The sequence below is a fragment of the Pelophylax lessonae genome, assembly GCF_965119305.1.
Source record: "Pelophylax lessonae genome assembly, chromosome: 4".
Lineage (NCBI taxonomy): Eukaryota > Metazoa > Chordata > Amphibia > Anura > Ranidae > Pelophylax > Pelophylax lessonae.
Genome location: NC_138771.1, coordinates 203,191,414 through 203,216,661, shown reverse-complemented (window position 1 = coordinate 203,216,661; position 25,248 = coordinate 203,191,414). Strand labels below are relative to the sequence as shown.

The 25,248-nt window shown below is 47.5% G+C and overlaps 1 protein-coding gene across 3 annotated transcripts in view; it reads right to left on the bottom strand.

Moving 5' to 3' along the window:
• The window catches only part of GRAMD4 (GRAM domain containing 4), a 396,610-nt gene that overhangs the window by 126,561 nt on the left and 244,801 nt on the right, over positions 1–25,248 (bottom strand). For all 3 annotated transcript variants that reach the window (XM_082253353.1, XM_082253354.1, XM_082253355.1), the window contains one exon: positions 18,413–18,461. In XM_082253353.1, the coding sequence (XP_082109479.1) occupies positions 18,413–18,461 (49 nt within the window). The remainder of the gene's footprint in view (positions 1–18,412; positions 18,462–25,248) is intronic.

The following is a 25,248-nucleotide window of genomic DNA, read 5'->3' as shown; positions in this document are numbered from 1 at the left end:
CTTAAAGGGGAAAGCCCAGCCCTCATAGATAGGGATCCTTCCCTGGAGGAACCCCAAGCAGGTCTACCGTCTAAACTGGAAACCTCTTTTAAATCAGACATAGCGGCTGTCAGGACGGACATTGGCCAAGTATTTGGGCGTGTGGAGGAAATTGAGGGGAGACTCGATGTTCACGATTGTCTACTAATTGTCCACAGGGTTGGGGTGTGGAAAGTGGGGTCCCCAGGGTTCTGTCCTGGGACCAATCCTGTTTAATTTATTCATAAATGATCTAGAGGAGGGGATATCTAGTACAATCTCAGTATTTGCAGATGATACTAAATTAGGCATGCCAATATCTTCTATGCAGGATGTGGAAATCTTGCAAGCAGACCTGAACAAAATAACGGGGTGGGCAACTACATGGCAGATGAGATTTAATGTAGAAAAATGTAAAGTAATGCACTTGGGGGCCAGAAACCAGAAAGCAAGCTACTCACTAGGGGGGGAACCTCTGGGTGAGTCTAGGATGGAAAGGGACCTGGGGGTACTGGTAGACAACAGGCTTGGAAGTGGCATGCAATGCCAAGCCGCTGCAAGCAAAGCCAACAGAATACTGGGTTGTATAAAAAAGGGGATTCACTCCAGAAATAAAGAGATTATTCTTCCACTCTACAAGACTCTGGTCCGGCCACATCTGGAGTATGCTGTCCAGTTCTGGGCACCGGTCCTCAGGAAGGATGTGCTGGAACTGGAGAAAGTCCAGAGAAGGGCAACAAAAATAATTAGGGGAATGGAGGACATCAGCTATGAGGAAAGACTACAAGCACTGAACTTATTCTCTCTGGAGAAGAGACGATTGAGGGGGGATATGATATCAATGTACAAATACTGTACTGGCGACCCTAGCATAAGGAACAAACTATTCAGAGAAAGGAGATACAATAAGACACGTGGCCACTCACTAAAACTTGAGGAAAGGCGGTTTAACCTTAAAGTGCGTAAGGGGTTCTTCACTGTAAGAGCGGTAAGGATGTGGAATTCTCTTCCGCAAGCAGTCGTATCAGCGGGGAGCATTGATAGTTTCAAAAAACTATTGGATGGACACCTTAAAGACCACAACATACAGGGGTATACAATGTACAGTTAAAAGCAAACACACACACACATCATAGGTTGAACTGGATGGACATGTGTCTTTTTTCAGCCTCACTAACTATGTAACTATGTACTAAAGGATTTAAGTAAACACATGAAATCATTGCAGAGAGTTAACTGATCTTTATTATACAAGTTAGAGGACCAGGAAAATCGAAGCCATAGGAAAAATGTGCGTATAAAGGGCTTACCAGAGAAGAAGGGAGGAGGAAGACCTGATAACAGTGGTGTGATGCCTCTTTAACCCCTTGCTGGGGAAGGAGCCCTCAGAAACCTTAAAAGTTGATAGAGTGCATAGGGTGGGAGGATACTGAAGCCAAGCTGGGAGTGCTCCAAGAGATGTGATAGTGAGGCTCCACTATCTAGAAGAAAGGATGATAATTATGGAAAAGGCCCGGAACTCCGCTGGGATCACTTTTGGAGGAGCGAATCTGCAGCTGTATGCTGATCTATCAGCTGAGACCCTGGCAAGGAGGAGACCTCCTAAACCCCCTGATAGAACAGATGCCGACTTCTGATGTTTCATACCGCTGGGGATTCCCAGCCTGCCTTAAGTGGGAAAAAAAATAGACACAGCAGTGTTGAGATTCCCAGAAGATTTGAGAGACTTTTGTAGTAAATTAAACTTATTACCTCTGTCCTTGCCGGGGTGGGAAGAGCATGTGGGTGAATCAATAAAGTTGAGGGAAGAGCGGTGGACTTTGGTGGGAGGGGGGAGTTGGTAGATAGGAAAGGGGGGAGGGGAGTGGGAGTATAGGGCTGTGTTGTATTAAGGCTTGGTGTGGGTTGTCTTCTGTGTCCTTTCTCCCTTTCCCTTCCCTCCCCCCTCTTCTACTTCCTTTTTGTGGAGGCGACGGGGGGAGAGGGTTGATGAGTGCACTGGATGGGATAGGTCGGAGCGTCAGGGTGGTGTCCCCCTTGGAAGGTATGGACAGGAGGTAGCACACGGTAGTGGGTCACCAGATCCGTACATTGAATAAGAGCTGGACAGTTGTCCAACCCTTTGAGGGGATTACCTCTGTGGAAAGGGTAATGGGGTGGGGGAGGGTCTGTTCCCCCCCCCCCCTCTCCAGGTCTTCTCTCAAGGAAAAGAGGCACTAGCTGCTCTTTTGGTTGCCCATGACTCTGGTATATTTAGTGTCATGCAATGTTAGAGGCCTGAAAACACCTAGCAAAAGACATAAGGTAACTAAAGAATTGTATCATTATGGGGCCAGAGTAGTCTTCCTACAAGAAACACATATTACACATACATCAGGGATTACATTGTCTTCCCGTTTTTTTTCCTATCTGGTTCTATGGCGACTCGGTTTCGAACCATTCGCTTGGAGTGGCGATTGGATTCAATGGGAGCACTGCGTTTACGTTGAAGGAGCAGCTAGCAGACCCGAGGTTTTTTGTTTATTAAGGGAAGAGTATTCGATATGGAGTATACCTTTGCAAATATTTACTTCCCAAATAAAGGTCCAAATAAGTTTTTGAGGAAAACCTTGAAAAGTTTGAGGACATTCAAGGAGGGGAGGCTTTTTGTAGCGGGAGACCTAAATATGGGGTTGAACCCATGGCTGGATTTAGACAGGGACTTCCCATCTATTACAAAAGCAGAATGAAACTGGGAGATTACTAGGAGAGTGTCAACTAGTGGATGCCTGGAGGGTGAGACACCCAGAACTAAAAGATTACACTTATTACTCTTCAGTACATGGGTCTTATTCAAGGATTGATTACATTTTAATAGGGCATCAACTTTTAGTCTCCCTTAAGGATGCAATAGTTAAGCCCATTACACTCTCTGACCATGCCCCAGTATTAGTGCAGCTAGATCAAGCTTCAGCAAAACCTAGGAGGTGGGGGCCGGAAACAATGACTCGCTCATTCGGGATCCTAAGATAGTCGAGAAAGAGGAGATAAAGAGCTTCTTCCTTATCAATGATTCGCCAGAGATTTCACGAACTACCCTGTGGGAATCGCATAAGGCTTATATAAAAGGGGCATATTAACAGGTATTGGGACACAAAGAAAAAAAGGAAAAGGAGAGGAGGAACCAGCTACTTAGGGAGATACATACACTTAAACAATGGACTAGACCCAAAGGCATCCCAGAGAAGAGAGAGTTGAATGAGAAGAGAGGGGAATTGACAGTACTTATGGAGCAGGAGACAGAAAGCACATTTCATATAGTTATGAAAGAAAAATATCAATGGGGAAATCAACCTGGGAAATGGCTAGCAAAAGCATTGAGGGAGAAAAAAAAAAAAGTATCCCATATTCCCAAAGTTAAAACGAGAGTGGAGATCTTGTCTATTTGTCCCCAGATATTGCTCATGTGTTCCACTGGTATTAAAGTCAGCTACACAATGTTAGACAGAAAGAGAAAGGTAGGGATAGAGGTAAGGAAGATCTGGCTGTGAGGGGATAACTGCAGGAGCTTGATGTCCCAAGACTACCCAGAGAGGAATTTGAGGATTTAGAGGCCTGATAACACGGGAGGCGGCGGAGTGGGCAATAAAGAAGAGCCCGTGCCCTGATGGATATTTGATCCTGTATTATAAAAGGATTCAAAAAGTTCTAGTCCCCAAACTATGCGAATACTTTAATACACTGGGGGAAGGGGAGAATTTAAGAGAGGAGTCTTTGCTTGCTTATATAATCCTTATATTTAAGGAAGGGAAAGATCCTACAACACCAATTGTGCTATAGACCAAGTTCCCTTTTAAAAACAGATATAAAAATCTTTGCAAAAATAACAGCAGAATGACTAAAACCTTTACTGCCGAAATGGATACATAATGATCAGGTGGGCTTTGTGTCTGGTCGGGAGGGGAGGGACAACTGCCTCAAACCACTCTTTTTGATTCCATGAAGTAAAAAAGAAGGATATAATGGTTCTATTATTGTCCATAGATTCTGAAAAGGCCTTTGACAGGGTTGATTGGGGGTTCACATTTGAAACTCTACCTAGGCATTGAAGAAAGGATAAGATGGATCTCTGCCTTTTTTTTTACCATCCAACAGCAAGAATAAGAGTAAATGGCAGTTTGTCCCTCCCCTTTCAATTACACAATGGGACTAGACAAGGGTGGCCCTTTCCCCAATGTTTTTTGTCCTAGCTCTAGAACCCTTATTGGAAGCAATTCATAAAAGTCCAGACATTAGGGGGGTGAGAGTGAGGAGTAAGGAGTACAAGGCGGCTGCATATGTGGAAGATGTACTATTTTTTTTTTTTTTTTTTTTTAACGCCAGGCTCTGGTGCTGGAAGAATTAGGGAGATATGGGAAGCTATCAAACTTTAAGGTCAACATAGCTAAATCAGAGATCTTGAATATTACAATATCAAAGAGAACAATGGGTAATCCAGCCTAAATTCCCATTCGTATGGTGTAGAGAGGAACTGGGATACCTTGGCATCAAATTGAGTACATAGTCAGTGACTCTGTATAAGGCTAATTATATACCAATGTTAAATAAGGTAAAGGAGCAGCTGAACTCCCTGAGACATAGACCTCTTTTATGGCTAGGTAGAATAAATGTGGTAAAAGTGAAAATTCTTTCCAAGCTCATATACATATTCCAAATGGTGCCAGTCACCCTCCCTCAGGCCTATTTTAGGAAGTTATAGGGCAATAGTATTAAAATACATATGGGCACACAAATGTCTGAGAGTCACCTGTGCAGTACTAATAAAGGGAACAAAGGGAAATGGGTGTGCCTGAGTGGAAGTGCCAGGCAGAGAAGAAGATTGTCTTGGTTAGAAATGGCAGCGCATACTGAGACATGTTTGGTCCTCATTGGGAATACACAATATGCTAATTACTCATCAATAATTCTACAAGAGCAAAAAAAGGTCCAGCAGGATTCTGAATTAGTGAGTCTCCAGCTTCCCTTGACAATGAGATCCAACAGATGGAAGAGGGGGGCATGTGCGCCCTCTGCTGGAGAACAGCAAGAACTTTCTTTTTAATCATCTCGGTTTTAAAAATAGAGGACGTTCTCCCTAGAATTATTGATCAGCCGTACAAAATATATATATATATATATATATATATATATATATATATATATATATATATATATAAAAAGATTCAGAACAAATTTCCATATTACACAAAGAAAACCCAAGTACAAAAACTGGATTTATGCAAGCACTTACTGTAAAATCCTTTTCTCTGAAGTTCGACAAGACACAGCTCCTTATCTTCATGACTCATAGGGTTATGCTCCTCCTAGGAACAGGCACTAGGGCAGGAAAAAAACGTAACCACGCCTATGGGGGCTGTCCCTGCAAGCTTAACCCCTCAAACTCTGCTATCAGTGTTTAGAAGACAAAAAACCCCATACCTCAGAAATAGAGGGGCAGGTGCTGCGTCTGTCAAACTTCAGAGAAAAGGATTTTACAGTAAGTTCTTTAAAAAATCTAGTTTTCTCCATCGTTCATCGACAGACGCAGCTCCTTATCTTCATGACTCATAGAGATGGCCCAAAACAATGTAATCATGAGGGGTGGGAAACAACACAGAAACAAAACGTAAGTCCCCAATAGCTAAATTTAGCCAAACAGGTGAAATGGAGCTCAACCAGGAACTGGAGTTCATCCAGAGAAAATTGAACCCTCAAACAGAAACCAGAGTTCGCTTTTAAACTGCAGCCTGCAAAACCTTGCGCCCAAAAGAAGCATCCGCGGATGCCAACACGTCTGCCTTGTAGAATTTTGTGAACATATGCACAGACGACCAACTTGCTGCCTTGCAAACCTGAAGCACTGACACCTGATGGTGAAAAGCCCAAGAGGCACTCAGCGCACTTGTAGAATGAGCCTTCACTGGGAAAGGAGGAACCTGACCCCTCAGTGAATTGGTTTGTACCACAGTCTGCCTGATCCATCTGGAAAATGGTCACAGCAGGCACTGCCAAACCCTTACAAGGTCCATTAGTAAGGACAAAAAAAGCATCTGATTTTCTAAAGGTTCATAAATAAACCCTGATCGCCCGAACCACATCCAAACAGTGCAAGCCATGCTCCTTAGGATGCTGAGGTTTAGGGTAAAGTGAAGGCAACACAATGTCTTCATTCAGATGAGTCTGAAACCACCTTAGGAAGGAGCGGCTGATTGGATCGAAGTACCACCTTATCCCTGTGTACCACCAGATAAGGCAAGACAATACTGCCAATTCAGATACCCTGTGGGCAGAGGTGATCGCCACCAAGAAGGCAACCTTCTGAGACAAAGAAAGCAGTGAAATCTCCAGAATTTTTCAAAAGGAGGCTTTTGAAGAACAGATAACACCAGATTTAGATCCCATGGAGGTAACAGGGATCGCCTCGGAGGAGCCATATGTCACACTCCCTGGACAAAAGTCCAGATTAGGACATGCGTAGCTAACGGGCATTAAAAATATATAGCCAAAGCGGAAACTTGGCCTTTGATAGTACCCAAAGTCAATCGCTGTTCAACCCCTTTCTGCAAAAAGGCCAAAACCCTTTAGATCGAAAAAAAGCGAAGGTGCACCTTCAGCCATTCACACCATGAAATGTACGTGATGGTAGATCTTCCTGGAAGTTAACATCCTAGCCTTCAAGCGTGTAGGAATCAGAGTCAGAAAGACCTCTATCTCTCAACACCTGACTTTTAACAGCCATGCTGTTAAAGCCAGCAACTGTAAAGAAGGATGGAAGATCGGACCTTGAGACAGCAGATCTTCCCTGAGAGGAAGTCTCCAAGGGGTATCAGCGACCAGCCTTATCAGATCTACGTATCAAGACTGGCAAGGCCAGGCTGGAGCCACCAGATTGACCAGAATGTTTTCCACCTCTATCCTGTGCAGAAGCCTCGGCAGGACTTTCAATGGGGGAAATGCATAAATAAGCCGATACTGACCCCAAGGAGCCACCAGTGTGTCTGTGGCGTCGACCAGAGTATCTCGAGACCTGGCTACGAAACTCTGCACCTTCTTGTTGAGGCGAGAGGCAAACAGGTCGACCCCGGGAGTCCCCCACTGAACACACGGGAGGCAGAACACCCCTGGGTGTAGGAACCACTCCCCTTGATCCAACACCTGACGATTCAGGTAATCCGCCTGCCAGTTTCCCACAGCTGGAATGTGTACAGAAGAGAGGGCTGGAACAAAGCTATCTGCCCAGGCCAGAATCTCAGCCACCAAGGCACTCTTGTAAGCCACAACCCTGGCGTTGTCTGATTGAACCCAAACCAGACAACCTTGCAGACGAGTCGTCCAATGACTCAGACAAAGCTTTAGCGCGTTTTGACTCTTCCATCATCCAGGAACCCTGGGGCACAGACTTTCCCTAGCACCCCGCCCCAGCCCGACAGGCTGGCATCCGTGGTCATCACCGCACAATGCTGGAGACTGAATCCACCACAACAGAGCAGATTTTGTGTTGTGGCTCAACCGAATCACAGAATCCAATGACTTTGGATCCTTGTAGGGCTGCAACTAGCAATTATTTTCATAATCGATTAGATGGCCGATTGTATTGCTTAATCGATTAATTTGATAAAAAAAAAAATTCAAAGTGTGGCGTATAATTTAGTTATGTAAAGTTTAAAAAAAAAAAAAAAAAAAAAGACAATTTATTCTTGAATATCTCTATGCAGTGGTAAATAAAAATAACCAGCTATATTGTGAGAAAAGATATACCTGTGCTCAAATCCCAATAGCTTGTACATGTATTTAAACTATCAGGCACTAAAGGGGTGTGACCACATAATAATAGAAATTCTGTATGGACTATATGTGAACTAAATTACCCTGTTTTTCATTGTATAGTTGTATAGCTGTAAAGGCTGTTCTGATACTAAAACCAATACCTTTTTTGCATTTCTATTGACTTGCATGGAGTTCTGTTAAATGTAGTTGCAATGAAATCAGAGGTCCAAATTGCACTGATCTGCAAGCTTTACAATCACGCTGAAGTAGCACAATTTCAAAGCCACAGAAGAACTGTTCTTCATATTCATAGAGAGACTAATATTTTTCAGTAGTCAAAAAAAAAAAATATATATATATACATATATATATATATATATGTGTGTGTGTGTGTGTGTGTGTGTGTGTGTGTGTGTGTGTGTGTGTGTGTGTGTGTGTGTGTGTGTGTGTGTGTGTGTGTGTATATATATATATATATATATATATATATATATATATATATATATAGCAAGGTTTCCAGGTCTGTGGCCTGATGTGGGTCTGCCATTAGTACTGGAATCCTCTCCAACCCATGTGAGCTGAGTCCCTGGGTGTGACAACTGAAGCAACGACAACTCCGGCATCTTTGTTTGTGGTTTTTAGTATAAGTTAAAGGGGATGGGAGAAGGGAATGAGCGGGATACTCCTTCAGGCTCAAACTAATTACAATTGGGACTTTGAACCTGAAAATGCTCGTTGACGCTTCCTTGACGCCAGCCAACACTGAGCACACACAGTAACTGGATAGAAGTGCTGAATCCTTGACTGAAAGTCCAGAAGATCCAGAACTGTGAAACTGTAGAACTCCTGACACTGTTATGCTGTACAATTCACTGAATACTGCACTGTCCCCCACTTTGGCCAGCTTGAGGTAGCATGGAGTAGAACTCTGTAAATCTGTACTTGCAACTGACACACTCTATACAATTCAGAGCCCAGACGCAGATGCCCCCTTGACTGTAAATCTTCAGGGTTCACTAACTATGTACACCCTTTGTAACTTCAGGGTCCTCAACTTAGGTACCCCCTTTGCAGCTAGCTGACACTGGATCCCAGAACCTCTTCCGGAGTGGTCCCCTCTGACTCTAGGCAGACCCCCAGGGGCAATCCTCAGTACTCACAACTTGTGTAGGCTTTCCTGGGACTGGACCCCTCTCGCTCTCCGCAGGCTCTCGGCACACCGGATCCCCTCAGCTCAACTCAGCACTCTATGGACACTCAGGCGACATCCTGAGACATCCACCTTCCTCAGACAGGAGGAGAGACAGCAGGACTCTCCTTCCTGGGACTCTGCTCCCGCCAAAGACACCGTGCCACGCACTTCCCCCCCAAACTTATATCCACTCCCAGAATCCTTTGCGGCATAATCTGCCTTCTGGGGTAGTTATAAGCTGGGATGTGTCCCCCGATTGGCCTTCCCACACTGTTCTATGAGAATCCTCTCAAAGGAGCCAGTGGGGATACTTCTCCCCTCAGCAGGCACATCTGGAAGCCCCGACACCCTAGCTAAATAAATCCCAGCTCTGCTGTTAGGCAGACAAGGCCCACTATACACTTACCCTAGCACCTACCTGTAGGGTGCTACATATAATGTTGTGGCAGATATATACAAGTATCGGTAATCACAAGCAGTGAGACATTTCCTGATCTGCAACTGCACACAGCTGCACAGATTGGGAAATGTCTCACTGCCTATGATTAGACATGTGCAGTGTCGAATTCCTGGCAGGATCGGGCAGGTGTGATCCCCAACACGCCTGAGGCTATCTCTAATAGAGGGTGTACTGAGCCGTAGGTGCGCTGCACTGTGTATACTTACATGTATCGAGGGTGTACTGAGCCATAGGTGCGCTGCACTGTGTATACTGACATGTATGAAGGGTGTACTGAGCTGTATGTGTGCTGCACTGTGTATATTGACCTGTATGGAGGGTGTACTGAGCTGTATGTGTGCTGCAATGTGTATATTGACCTGTATGGACGGTGTACTGAGCTCTATGTGTGCTGCACTGTATTTTCCAATATGTAAACAAATAATGCATTCTGTATGCAAGCCAACGAATCGGCTGACCAACTAATCGATTATGAAAATAGTTGACAACTATTTTCATAATCGATTAGTCGATTAATTGATTTGTTGTTTCAGCCCTAGATCTTCGTTCCATTTTACAAGAATCTCCCTTTGCAAAGGCCTTGTATGGAACTGAGCAAACGGAACCGCCTCAAAAGGTCAATACCATTAGACCCAAGGCTCGCATGCAAACTCAGAGAGGATAGATTGTTGTCCAAAAACAACTGAATTGTCCCCTGCAACGTTTGCAGCTTGTCCGGGGTCTGGGCAGGATTTTTCCAATAATAAATGAAATCATCATTTAAAGCCTGCATTTTGTATTACTGAGGTTCCCCAAAACTTGCTTGATGATCTGATTTAAGTGTGACAAATAGGCAAAAAAAAAAAACGGCGAGCGGGCAATACTTTTTCACAGTACTCCATCAGCTCTTAAGGACGCTCCCATTGGATAACTCTTGTGAGAGCTCAGGCATAGTCCTGTCACTTAATGCAGAGAAGGCCTTAGATTATTTTGTTTGGGAAAGGTCGACCCTGCATCTACCCCTTATTGGAGGCTGATTAGCTCTCCCTAATTTTTTGTTTTGCTGTAGAGAAGTATTAGTGATGGTGGTGGTGTGCCCAGTCACATGATAATGCAGCAGTTACCTTGGAGGCAACATTGCTGGGATCTTACTCAGAGATCATCGATCTAGGCTTTAACGGGTATCATTGCAATCCAGGCGTTACTGTTAACTATGCAGACAACACTTTGATTTAGGAGGCCGGCAAGAGCACAATTTGCACTGGGTAATTTCTGCTTGCAACATACCTCATTATTAGGCTATCTCAATCTTCCTCATTTATGTAGCACTACCCCTGTAGGAGCTGCTGGTAATTGGGTCTATTTTACCCCCAATCACAGCATGCACAGCCAAGCACTCTGCATTTTCGCTTTCATAGGCTCAAGAATCAGTCTAGGGCTTTCTTTTAAGGGTTTTTTTTTTCTTTTAAGGGTTTTTTACTGAACAGGAACTTGGATAGGAATGGGGAGCATGGGATACCCTGAGCTCTGAACACTCCGGAACTTGAGGACTGCTAGGTTTCTGGCTGTTCTGTACAAGTTGCAAACTGTGTTGCAGAACTTTAGGTCTTGCACAGTTCCTGGCTGTACTAAGCACCATCTTTGTATGGCATGCTCCTGGTTGTCTTGCACAACTCTTGGCTGCACCAAGCATTGACTTGTAATGTGAATCACCCCATAGTAGCTTTTTCACCAGTGTAGCAGGATCAAGTACTAACTCAGTCACAGAATAGTGGGGCTTCCTAACCCTTGACCTCCTGGCTCTTATCCAGACTCTGATCCAGTTTCTTTCCTTCTCTGGTAGAGGCCCCAGCTAAGCCTATCTGGAAGACTGATGTCTTCACCAGACTCGGGGGAAAGAGAAGCCTCAGGTCTCCCCCCAAGGGCAGAGCCCCTAGCAAAGGTGTCTCCAGATGGCTGGACCCTGGAACTCTGCATCTTGGCTGTCAGGCCTCAGAATATTTTTAGACTCCCCAGCCACCTACAAGACCATCCTCTCCAGGGATTGACTAAATACCTATGAATATTCCAGCTGCTTTTTCTGATCTCCCTCCCACTAGACTTCCAGAAATATCCAGAAGACAGAGGGAAGTAGCAGAACAGCAGCCTGTGAGACACTGAAGTAATAAACATCTGCTCCTCTGCCTACAAAGGAGTCGACTAAATTTTCCTAGCTATGGAAAATGATGATATCAACATATGGATTTCCCATTGCATTCTAAGGATCCTGTTCACATTTAAGTTGCATCGTCTAAAGCTTGTTGCTTGAAAACATATGGCTTCTTGGGGGCAGTCATGCATTTTTGGACTTGCCTCTCCTAGTACCTAATTTTCCATTGGCTAAAACAAAAATGATTATGGCAGAAAATGCCTAAAAAACACATATACAAACGCACATTAGAGAAGCTAAAGGCAATGAGGGAGCTCAGACGTGAACCTAGCCTTAATGTTTGCTCAGTATATATAAATATATAAATTAGTATGCATGATCTGGCCACAAGTTCACTTTAGGGCTCTTGCACACTGATGCCTAAAAAATAGTTTTTAGGCACACAGTTTTGTTTTGTTTTTTAACCAGACTATTGTTCTCAAGGTGCCTGTACACACGGGTGTGTACATATGCACTGCATATAGATCAACTAAAAAAAAAAGTCTGTGTTGACACAGGCACACATACATTGTTAATTATAAAACATTAGAATTGCATTCTGGGAGCTAGAATCCATTTCATGCATGTAGACACAAATGTGTGCATTGATAAAAGAAAAAAAAATTTGGCTAGGAATACATTTTGCCTAGGAATACTGATGTTCAAACATCAGTGCCCTGTGCATGTAGTCTAAATGATTTGCAATTCTGTTCAGCCACTGTTAAGGTTTTTCATCCTGTTGGATAGCCTTGCTAGGTACTTGACCAGAGCTGTTGACTGGATAGTAAAGAAGCTGCAGCACAAGGATGAAAATAAAACTCTACTCTCTGCTTTTAATTTTTAATACTTTTAGCAAAGTTCCATAAAACTGACAGAATTGTGTAATACTGTATACATTGATTGGCTTACAGTGCAGTCTCTTCACCTTTCTTAATGAATGCTGGTGTGCAGGCAATTACAGACGGCTGCACTGTTCCATTTTTCTGTTCTCCAGCTACTAGTTTTCATAGCAAGCATAAATGTCAGTATTTACTTCAAGCACATTGAAAATACAGTGTACAGGTATTTTTATAGAGGTATTTACAACCTGCTTAGTAAAATAAAAAGTGGTGTATATAAAAATAGAATTTTTGTAAGAACTTACCGTAAAATCGTCTCTTGCTGCGTCCTCTGACAGACAGCAACCTCATAGTTTCCTCACAAATGGGTAATGCGCCACGTACTAGGCAGTGAAACTATTTAGAAAAACTTTTCACTAGACACACCCTTAGGGGCTGTCCCCTTAGACATTACCCCCAGACACATCCAGTTTACTAATCAGTTTCGTAGCAAGCAGTGAAGGAAAAAGACAACCAACCCCAAATAGAGGGGCGGGGGCTGCGTCTGTCAGAGGACTCAGAGAAAAGAGTTTTGGGGTAAGTTCTTACAAAAATTCAATTTTCTCTTACGTCCTCTGGCAGACGTAGCCACTTCATAGTTTGCTCACAAATGGGATGTCCCAAAGCAGTGTAGGCATGAGGGGTGGGAAGAGACGCAATCAACAAAACAGTAACGATCCATCAAGGCCAGAAAAAACAGCCAACAGGGCAAGAAGAAGCTCAACCACCAGGAGCTAACCCCAGAACAAAAATTCACCCCATGAAGAGAAAACCTCGTCTCTTCAAGAAACAGCAGCCTTCAAAACTTTGCGGCCGAAGGAAGCATCCGAGGATGCCAGCAAATCAATTTTGTAGAATTTTGTAAAAGTATGCACGGACAACCAGGTCACCGCCTTACACACCTGAGCCACAGAAGCCTGATGGCGAAAAGCCCAAGAGGCACTCAGGGCTCTAGTAGCATGTGCCCTCACAGGGAAAGGAGGAACCTGCCCCTTCAGGGAATAGGCCTGAACAACCGTCTGTCTAATCAATTTCGAAATGGTTGCAACGGACGCAGCCGAACATTTACGAGGTCCTTCAGGAAGGACAAACGGAATCAGACGTACGAAAAGATTCTGTAGCCGACAGGTAAACCCTGAGCGCCCAGACCACATCCAAGGAATGCAGAGCAAACTCATTGGGATGCTTGGGCTTCGCGCAAAGGGAAGGCAACACAATATCCTCATTAAGGTGGAAGGCAGACACCACCTTAGGCAGAAAAGATTGATTGGGTCGCAGAACAACCTTATCCCTATAAACTACCAGATAAGGCGAATGGCAAGACAGTGCCACCAACTCAGACACCCTGCGAGCAGAGGTGATAGCCACCAGAAAGGCAACCTTCTGAGACAACAAAAAGTAGCAAAATCTCTCTGATATTCTCAAAAGGGAGGTCTTTGCAGAACGGACAAAACCAAATTCAGATCCCACTGAGGCAAGGTGAATCGCCTTGGAGGAGCCAGATGACCCACCCCTTGAACAAAGGTGCGAATCAAGGAGTTAGTCACCAAGGGACGCTGGAAGTAAATGGTCAAAGCCAACACCTGACCTTTAAGGGTGCCCAAAGCCAAACGCTGCTCCACACCTTTCTGCAAGAAGGCCAATACCCTCGCAACGCAAAAGGAGCTAGGATGCAACCCTTGCGACTCACACCAGGCAATGTACGCCTTCCTGGTAAGATGGTAAATCTTCCTGGAGGTAGCCTTACAAGCCCTCAACAAGGTAGGAACCACGGCATTAGAGAGACCAGTCTCTTAACACCTGGCCTTCAACAGCCATGCCGTTAAAAGCCAGAGACCGTAAAGCAGGATGGAAGATTGGTCCTTGAGAGAGCAGATTTTCCCTTAGAGGCAGCCACCATGGAGGCTCGACGACCATCCTTACAAGGTCCGTGTACCAAGACCGGCGAGGCCAGTCTGGGGCCACCAGAATCACCTGCACCTGTTCCAGCGCCAATCTGCGGAGGAACTTAGGCAACAGTTGAATCGGAGGGAAGGCATAAATCAGCTGATACCGGTTACAAGGCACCACCAATGCGTCCGTGTCGTCTGCCAGAGGATCTCGAGCACTGGCCACTAACCTGTCCAACTTTCTGTTGAGACAAGACGTGAACAGATCCACGTCCGGTGTCCCCCACTGGCACACAGGAGGCGAAACACCTCCGGATGCAGGGACCATTTCCCCTGATTCAAGGACTCACAATTTAGATAGATAGTCCGCCTGCCAGTTCTCCACTCCAGGAATGTGAACAGCGGAGAGGGCTGGAACGTGCGTTTCGGCCCAAGTCAGAATCTCAGCCATTTCCCTGGCCGCCCGGGCACTCCTGGTGCCCCCTTGGTGATTGATGTAAGCCACAGCCGTGGCATTGTCAATTTGAACCCGAACCGGGTGACCGTGCAACCGAGACGGCCAATGGAGCAGGCAGAGTTTGCCCTCAGCTCCAGGACATTGATGGGCAAGGAAGATTCCTCCCTTGACCAGACACCTTGGGCACAAAGAGTGCCTAGTACTCCACCCCAGCCCGTCAGGCTGGCATCCGTGGTGATCACCGTCCACAACAGCGGCAGAAAGGACTAGCCCTGGCTCAGAACGAGTGACCAGAGCCACCACGAAAGCTCCGACCTCATGAGACGGCTTAAACAAATCATTCTGTCCAAGGACTGAGGGTTCTTGTTCCATTTGGCAAGAATCTCTGCTTGCAGAGTCCTTGTGTGAAACTGGGCAAACGGGATTGCATCTTAGGCCGACACCATCAGCCCCAGGGACATCATGCAGGTCCGCAGGGAGGAGAGATCGCTGTCCCCGAGGGTCCTGATCTCGCCCTGCAAGGTCTGAAGTTTCTCCCCGGGGTGGAAAACCTTCACTTGAGCGGAGTCCAAAACCATGCCCAGATAATTCAGATGTACTGACGGGGTCAGTGCCGACTTCTGGGCATTGATGGTCCACCCAAATCCTGGAGCGTCTGAACGGTGGCAGTCAGATCGCCGGACGGAGTGGCACATGAGCCTGCCCATAGCAGGAGATCGTCCAGATAACCCAGGACCGCAATCCCCTTCTTGCGCAGCAGAGCCAGCACTGGAGCCAAAACCTTGATGATGAAGACCCTGGGAGCCAAAGCTAGACCAAAGAGTAATGCCACAAATTGAAAATGTTCCTCCGCTACTGCAAAGCAGAGAAACCGCTGGCGACCTTTGTAGAGAGGGATGTGCAGGTACACATCATTTAAATCAATGGAGGCCAGAAAATCCCCTTGATTTAAAGACTCCACCACCGACCGGACTGATTCCATCCGGAACTTCTACACCCGTACAAAGTGATTCAGATATTTGAGGTCCAGGATAGGACGCACTTTGCCCTCCTTCCTGGGCATCATGAACAGGTTTGAGTAAAAACCCGAAACCTGACCTGCTGAGGAACCGGGACAATAACACCCTGTGTGAAGATCTTGCACAGCTCGCTTGAGATCCTTTAAACCAGTGGTCCTAAACTCTGGTCCTCGGGGGCCCACTAACAGGCCAGGTTTGCAAGATAACTAAATTACATCACAGGTGATCTCATTTGCGGCTCAGTGATTGCAGTATTCTAGTCTGCATATCCCCAAGGTAATACCTAAAATCTGGCCTGTTAGTGGGCCCAGAGGACTGGAGCTGAGGACCACTGCTTTAAACATCTTGTACCCTGTATGAATCAGTCAGTGAACCCATTTGTCTTGAAACAGAGATGTCCAGGGATTCTGAAAAGTTACGCAGACATCCCCCCACCCCAGCCACATGAGGGCGTCCCTTCATACGGAGGAAGGCTTGTCCACAGCACCGGACTGACCGGCCTTGGGCTTGCCAGACCTAGCCTTCTGGTTTCCGCCAGAGGCTTTGCATGGTTTACCTTTTTCCTGCGCCCCTGAGGCACGAAAAAGCCCCCAATGAGCCTTGAAGGATGGACCCAACTTACCGCGGGGCGCCTTACCCTTCGCGGACTGGGGTAGAAGAGTACTCTTACCCCCTGTGAGACCCTTGATCATTTCATCCAAGGAGTCACTAAACAGGCGTTCCCCCAAAAAGGGGAGATCATATATGGTCTTCTTAGAGACCTGGTCGGCCGACCAGCTCTTCAGCCAGACCATGCAGCGAATTGCAATCCCCACCGCAGACAGCCGTGCGACCAGGGGAGCCTCGTCCAGAGCCGCGTCACACAGATACACCATGGCTTGGGCCATTTGATCCATGAGCTCGAAGAGAGGTGGGGGAACCGACTCCGCCAACAGGTTGCTCTTAAGCACCTTGATCCATTCCGTGACCGTCTGAGAGACCAGCACAGAAGAGAACACAGGCTTGAGGAGCGAGCCCACCCCCAAGCGCTGGTGGCGGGAAAGAGATTTCAGGCACCTGTCCACCGGGTCCTTAAACCACCAGGGAGTCCTCCATGGGAACCACCGTGGACTTGTTCAGCCGGGACACGGTGTGGTCCACCTTAGGTGACACCGTCCAGCAATTAGAAACCGAGTCTGCAAAAGGGTAGCGACACTGAAAACGCTTAGGTACTGCTAGCATGTGCTTATTGCACCGCCATTGCTCGTTCATGGTTTTGTGAAACTTCTCGAGGCAAGGGAAAACCCAACCCGACTTCTGGGCTTTGCGGGAGCCAAAGACAACCCACGTTCCTGACAGTGTGGGCTCATCATCAATATGCAAGTCTCCCTGACGGAGCAAATCAGTGAGTCTACCAAAGCGCGTTCCCGCACTGCAGCTGAGGACTTCTCCTCCTCCTCCACCTTGCCGTCCGAGTGTAAGGACAGGGAGCCCTCAGGGAGAGCAGTGTCTGTGGCAACCACTTCAGGCTCAGAATCAGAAGATTGAGAGGGCATCGGCCGTTTTTTAATAGGAACTTGTGACATGACAAGAACTTTAGACGCCAGAGCTTCCACGACCCCAGACAGGGATGCTAGGGAATGAGACCCAGATGCACACACAAGGTCAGGGAAATTTTTACTCTGGGACACCATTTTTGTAAATGACAAAAAAAGGTACACTGGCCTTTTAAATCCGCGCTAGCGGTCCGCACCGCCAAATCGCGCTACTGCTGGAGATTCCCTTTAGCTGGCAGACCAGAGAAAGCAGGATGAACAGCCTCTGCCAGATCCCCCCCTCCCCTCGACGACTGTCCCAGGGGCACAGGGGGACAGTAGCACTCACCATACCAGGGACTGCGGGCTCCGCTCTGAGGCAGCTTACCTCCCACCCTGAGTGGGGTGCTGCCAGCCAAGAAGGGTACGCTGCAGCCAGGGTGTTCCAGGGTGATGCGTCCCAGCAAAAACCTCGTTCGCAGGCTCGTCCCCATCCGTCGTGGCGAAGCTTGGGCGGACCGCTCCTCGGCCAGTCTGGGAGACCATAAGGATCTAGATTATCCAGTGCAAAACCTCAGCCCGGCTGTCGCTTGTAGTTCATCAGGAGGAGCCCCCTCACACTAGCTAGTGAGAGTGAGTAAAGGAAAATAAACAAACATTTCTCAAAAACAATAAACTGAGACCGGAGTCCAAGCAGTGAAACCTAGGTCCACTCCTAACACTAGGCAGCAAGAAACGGATTAGTAAGCTGGATGTGTCTGGGGGTAATGTCTAAGGAGACAGCCCCTAAGGGTGTGTCTAGTGAAAAGTTTTTCTAAATAGTTTCACTGCCTAGTCTACTCCTGTACATGGCGCATTACCCATTTGTGAGGAAACTATGAAGTGGCTGCGTCTGTCAGAGGAGGTAAGAGAAAGGATTTTTTATTTTTTTTTAAGGTTTCAGGATGGCTTTACAAGGTGTTTACATGGCAATAACTAAACTACGACGTTCACAATGAAAAAGTTCTGTAGGACAGTGAAATGTCAGACTTACTATAGGCTCTGATACTTGAGGCACAATGCTCCATTGAATTCTCCATCCCCTAAGTACAAAAAGGCAGACAAAGACAAAACATGAGAAATAAGCGACAAATGGATACTATACTGTATATTAAAATAATCTAGAACCTGCAAGCAAAATGAGGGACATACCATTAAAGTAGGTGCCAATTAGAGCTGCACGATTCTGGATAAAATGAGAATCACAATTTTTTTGCTTAGAATAAAGATCAGGATTTTATCACTTTCCTCTCATGATTCTCGGTGTAACATCATCTTTTACATTATACAAAAAAATTTGGGCTAACTTTACTGTTTAGTTTCTTTTGAATTCATTAAAGTGTATTTTTCCCCAAAAAACTGCGCAAATACAGTGTGAAATAAAAGATTGCAACGATGGCCATTTTATTCTCTAGGTTCTCTGCTTAAAAAAATATATGTAATGTTTGTGGGTTCTAATTAATTTTCTAGCAAAAAATACCGATTTTAACTTGTAAGCAGCAAGTGTCAGGATATGGCTTATGTTGGGCATACACTAGCCGAAAAATCGTTCGAAAATCTGTCATTTGGTCCGATCGTTCGTTTTTCGTCCAGTTAATGGGAACAAATAGAAAAACAGAATTTTTGTAAAATCTTACCGTAAAATTCCTTTCTCTGAGTCCTCCAACAGTCGCCGCCCACTCATACAGTCTTCACCAATGGGGGTATTGACTTCCTCTCCTTAAGAGTAGCTAGGCAAAAGACTTGTTAAAACAAAAGCATTTACATAGACACACTCATGGGGGCTGTCCCACTGGTCCGATACCCCCCTGCAATAGCCATTCCAACTCAGTTTGGTAGCAAGCAGTTAAGTGTATAAGAACCCCAAAAGAGGGGCGGGGGCGGCGACTGTCGGAGGACTCCGAGAAAGGAATTTTACGGTAAGATTTTACAAAAATTCAGTTTTCTCTTATGTCCTCCGACAGTCCCGCCCACTCATACAGTCTTCACCAATGGGGACGTCCCAAAGCAGTGTAGACATGAGGGGAGGGAAATGCAACCGCCAGAAAGGCCACACAGTACCCACATCAGAGAAAGGAACCTTACATGAACAGCAAGGAAACCTCCTGGGCAACAAAAAAGCTCAACAGGAGCAACAACCCAGGAAAGCAAATAACCAAGGGGGTAAACAACCCCAACAGCCAGGAACCCGCAACAACAAATAGGGTCCCCTACGGCACTGCCGCACAGAGAACTTTGCGGCCAAAAGGAGGCATCAGCTGATGCCAGAACATCAATCTTGTAGAATTTGGAAAAAGTGTGCACTGACGACCAAGTCGCAGCCTTGCACACCTGGGCCACCGAAGCCTGATGCCGGAGGGCCCAGGACATACTCACCGACCTGGTAGAGTGCGCCTTGACAGGGAAGGGTGGTACCCATTCCTTCAACGAATAGGCCTGAACAATTGTCTGTCTGATCCATTTTGCAATGGTCGCCGCAGATGCAGCCATACCCTTCCGAGGTCCCTCAGGAAGGACAAAGAGAGAATCCGATTTTCAAAAGGATTCAGTCGACGACAGGTAAAACCTGATCGCCCTGACAACATCCAAAGAATGCAAGGCAATCTCCTTAGGATGCTTAGGATTCGCACAGAGCGAAGATAAAACAATGTCCTCATTGGAGGTGAATATCCGAAACCACCTTTGGAAGAAAGGACGGGTTAGGGCGCAAGACCACCTTATCCCTATGAACCACAAGGTAAGGGGAGCGGCAAGACAACGCCGCCAACTCCGACACTCTGTGAGCAGAAGTGATCGCTACCAGAAAGGCAACCTTTTTAGACAGCAGAGGTAACGAAATCTCCCTGATGTTTTCAAACGGGGAACGTTGTAACATGGACAGAACCAAGTTCAAGTCCCATGGAGGTAAGGGCTCCCTTCGGGGTGGGGCCAAGTGACGCACACCTTGAACAAAGGTGCGAATCAAAGAATGAGATGCCACGGGGCGCTGGAAAAGAACAGCCAGTGCAGATACCTGGTCCTTAATTGTGGCCAACGCAAGGCGCTGGTCCACACCAGACTGGAGGAAAGCCAACACTCTCGCCACAGAGTATGAACGAGGAGAGAAACCCCTGGACTCACCAGGCAAAATAAGCTTTCCATGTACGGTAATAAATCTTACCAGACGAGGCTTTTCTAGCCTTGATTAGAGTAGGAATGACCTCTGAGGAGAGACCGCTGTCTCTCAGGACCTGGCTTTCAACAGCCATGTCGTTAAAGCCAGCGACTGAAAAGCAGGATGGAAGATCGGTCCCTGAGACAGCAGATCTTCTCGCATTGGCAGCCGCCATGGAGGTTCGACGGCCAGGTGAACGATGTCCACGTACCAGGACCGGCGTGGCCAGTCCGGCGCCACCAGAATCACCAGTGTTTGTTCCGAGGCCAACCTGCGAAGGAACCTGGACAACAACTGAATCGGAGGAAAGGCATAGATCAGACGATACTGATGCCAAGGCACCACCAGCGCATCCGAGGCGTCTGCCAGAGTATCGCGCGTTCTTGCCACGAATCTTTCCACCTTGTGGTTTAGCCGAGACGTGAACAGATCCACATCCAGGGATCCCCACTTCGCACACAGCATTTGAAATACCTCCGGGTGCAGGGACCATTCCCCCTGGTCCAGGGTCTGGCGGCTCAGATAATCGGCCTGCCAATTCTCCACACCCGGAATGTGAACTGCCGATAACGCCGGGACACAAGTATTGGCCCAAGACAGAATACCGGTCACTCCTGGTGCCCCCTTGGTGGTTGATGTATGCCACCGCAGTGGCATTATACATCTGCACCCGTACAGGATGGTCCTGAAGACGATCCGACCAGCGGAGCTGGCAAAGCCTGATCGCTCTCAATTCCAATATGTTTATCGGAAGGGAGGATTCCTCCTCCGACCAAGTGCCCTGGGCAGATAGGATGCCCAGGACGCCACCCCAGCCCGACAGGCTGGCATCCGTGGTAATCACCGTCCATAGTAACGGCCGGAAGGATTTTCCTTCCGAAACAGCCGGGGACTGAAGCCACCACAAGAGATCCATTCTGGTTTGGCGACTCAGACACTCTCAGGTCCAAGGACTGAGGTAGTCTGTCCCACCTGGCCAGGATCTCCGCTTGGAGAGATCGCGTGTGAAACTGTGCAAATGGTATCGCCTCAAAGGCCGATACCATGAACCCCAGGGACCGAATACAGGTCCTGAGTGACGAGGATTCGTTGTCCCTGAGGGACCTGACCTCGGACTGCAGGGTCCAGAGCTTGTCCTCCGGTAAGAACACCTTTGCCTTAGCAGAGTCCAGAACCATTCCCAAATATGGGAGACGAACCGAAGGAGACAATGTCGACTTCTGAACGTTGATGGTCCAACCGAACTCCTGGAGCATCTGGACCGTCGTGGATAGATCGCGCAACAGGCTACGACTGGCACTCGACCTTAACAGCAGATCGTCCAGATATCCCAAGACCGCAATGCCCTGTGCCCGCAACAGTCCCAGAACAGGCGCCAACACTTTGGTAAAGACCCTTGGTGCCGAAGCGAGACCAAAAGGTAAACGCCACAAACTGATAATGATCCTCCGCGATAGCAAACCAGAGGTACCTCTGATGACCCTTGAAAATGGGGATGTGTAGATACGCATCCTTCAGGTCGATAGAGGCCAGGAATTCTCCCAGACTCAGGGAGGCCACCACCGAGCGGAGCGATTCCATGCGGAACTTTCGAACGTGCACAAATCGGTTCAGAGCTTTCAAGTCCAGAATCGGACGCACTTTACCCTCCTTTCTGGGCACAGTGAACAGATTAGAGTAAAACCCCCGAAACCTGTCCTGATGAGGCATCGGGACTGTTAGCCCCTGAGCGAGGAAATCCTGTACCGCTTGATGCAGGTCTTTTGACCCCAGGGCGGTTACATGAATATTTGAGGGAAAGAATCTGTCTGCCGGCCGTGAAAGAAATTCGATCTTGTATCCTGATCAAATGATTTCCTGAACCCACCTGTCCGGAACTCGGAGCAGCCAAGGTTGGAGGAAACCGCGCAAACGTCCCCCCACCCCTGAAATGGGTGAGGGCGCCCCTTCATGCAGAGGCGGACTGAGCCACCGCACCAGCTTGGCCGGATTTTTGTTTGCCAGCCCAGGGCTTTCTCTGGCCAACCTGGCCCTTGAAGGGTTTCCCCTTGTACTGTGCCTTGAAGGCACGAAAGGACCCCGATTAGGTATAAAGGTGGGACCCCGCTTGCTGCGGACAAATTTGCCCTTAGAATTCTGGGGCAGCAGAGTGCTCTTGCCCCCAGTGACTCCTTTAACCAATTCATCCAGGGAGTCTCCAAAAAGGCGAGACCCCGCATAGGGAATATCAGCCACCGTCTTTCTGGATTTCTAGTCAGCCGACCAGCTTTTTCAACCATATCAGTCGACGGTTAAGCACTGCGACACTGGACAGGCGCGCAGCCAATGGGGCCTCATTTAAGGCCACATCGCACAAATACATGTCCCCTTGATAGATCTGGTCCACCATCTCCACGGTAGCAGGGGGGGCAGAATCAGCCACAAGAGTGCGTCTTAGCACCTTGGTCCAATCCGCCACAGCCTGAGCCGCCATTACAGAGGCGAAAATAGGCTTTAGCATGGAACCCGCCACCACATAGGTATGGCGGGCAAGAGATTCCAGCCTCCTATCCGTAGGATCCCCAAGTACCGGAGAATCTTCGGTGGAAACCAGAGTAGCCTTGTTCAGTCTGGCTACAGTGTGATCCACTTGAGGAGCCACACACCAGCGTGCAACCGTAGTAGACGCAAAAGGGTAGAGAAGTTGAAACCTTTTAGGCACCGTGAAGGTGTGTTTTAAATTGCGCCATTGCTCATTCACTGTGTGATGAAACTCAGCGGGGCAAGGAAAAACCTGCGCCGTCTTGCGGGTCCTGTGTGTACCAAAAGAGGACACAATGCCCGGAGGATTGGGCTCATCCTCTAAATGTAGTGTTTCTTTAATGGCAAGAATCAGCGCATCCATAGCTGCGCGTTCCTCAGGCGTCCCTGGGGGGGGGGGGGGGGGGATTCATCCACCCCTGTAACCTCCGCCTCCCCCTCAGACTCTTGCGGGTCCTGAGAAGAGCGAGACCCTGAAAGGGGTACGCTACCTACAGCAACCATGTCACATTCAGAATCAGAAGAAAAAGAAATCCTAGGCCTTTTTCTAGCAGCACATTCAGTCATCAGCACATCCATTTTGGATACCAAAGTTGCCACTACAGCAGCCAAATCAGTCAGGGTAGAGGATTCAAGGGAACTAGAATCCCCCACTAAGGCTGGAGGGAATTTGCTGTCCTGGGATTCCATTGCAAAAAAGTTTTTTATTTTAAGGTACTGGCCCTTTAAGCGCGCCGCGGACCCCGCAGTACACCGCTACAATGACTGTGGAACACAGACCCCCCCGCAGGGACAAACTGTAGCCAGGAAGATTGCACAAGGGAGGAAAAGAAGGACAGCAAAACAGAGCCCCACAAGTGTGTTACCACCACCGTCGGTCGCTCCTGAGTGAAGGAAGGAAGTGATGTCACCGCCAGAGACTGAACTGAGGCTGCAGGCTAAGGAAACATGGATGCCTATGTAAAGTAAAGGGAGGCTTCGGTAAAATGGCCGCCGACATGTGCTCGGAACGATCGATTGCCACACACAAGATGGCGCCGCAAATACACTACATACAATGCTGTATAAGCGCCCATAGTGAAGCCAGACATGCTGCCCACACCTAAAATGGCGGACCAGCAGTTTTTTTAACCCCGCAGCGGTCGCCGCCCGTGTCTGTACCTCCAAGCACCCTAAAGTGACACAGGAGAGGGATCCCCCAAAACCCCACACAGCGCTGGCTGTGAGAGAAAAAAACCCCGCAGGGACTGGGATCAGGGAGCCAAAAATGCACAGACATAGGGGACACCACAGACACACAGGACTGCCGACCCCAGACAGAGGCCCCACACAGTGTACTTACCTGTACCCGATAGCGTGGGGTGCCTTATATCAAAACGGGAAACCACCCACCCTCAGATGGCAGGGGAGTGCCATCAGCCAGAAAATGCAGGACACCAGCAGTACACGGACAAACCGTGAATGTGTCCGGTGAGGTAGCCACCTCACAGGCTGCATCCCCGAGGACAGGGATGGGTCGTTTGTGAGGCCAGGGCAAACACATAGCCTGCCAAACCGCTCGATGGGGGGCTGGGATTCCATCTGATCCTCTGTCCCGGAGCACCAGGACGACCAGTCCGATTCCCAGCTCCGCAAACACCGTCTTCATCCGAAGATCCGACTAACGCTGACAAAACAAAAAACAGCTAGTAATGCAAAGAAAAAATGACATTTGCAGAAAATAAAATCATACAATAGAAGGCTGAGACTGTAGCCCCAGCACAGGGAAGCCTATCTACTGAACTAGGCAGAAGACAAACTGAGTTGGGATGGCTATTACAGGGGGGTATTGGACCAGTGGGCAGCCCCTATGGGTGTGTCTATGTAAATGCTTTTGTTTTAACAAGTCTTTTGCCTAGCTACTCCTAAGGAGAGGAAGTCAATACCCCCATTGGTAAAGACTTTATGAGTGGGCGGCGACTGTCGGAGGACGTAAGAGAAAAAAGGTTTTAACTTTTCAGAGCCGAAAAAAAAAATCGAAGGAACAGTTTGGAAAATTCTGCCGAACCAATGATAAATTGAAAGGTTAATGTGTTTCTCTGTCGAACTGTTCGCACTAGGCATATGTGACAAACTGAACGAAAAACGTCCATTGAGCGATTTATCGTTCGAAATTC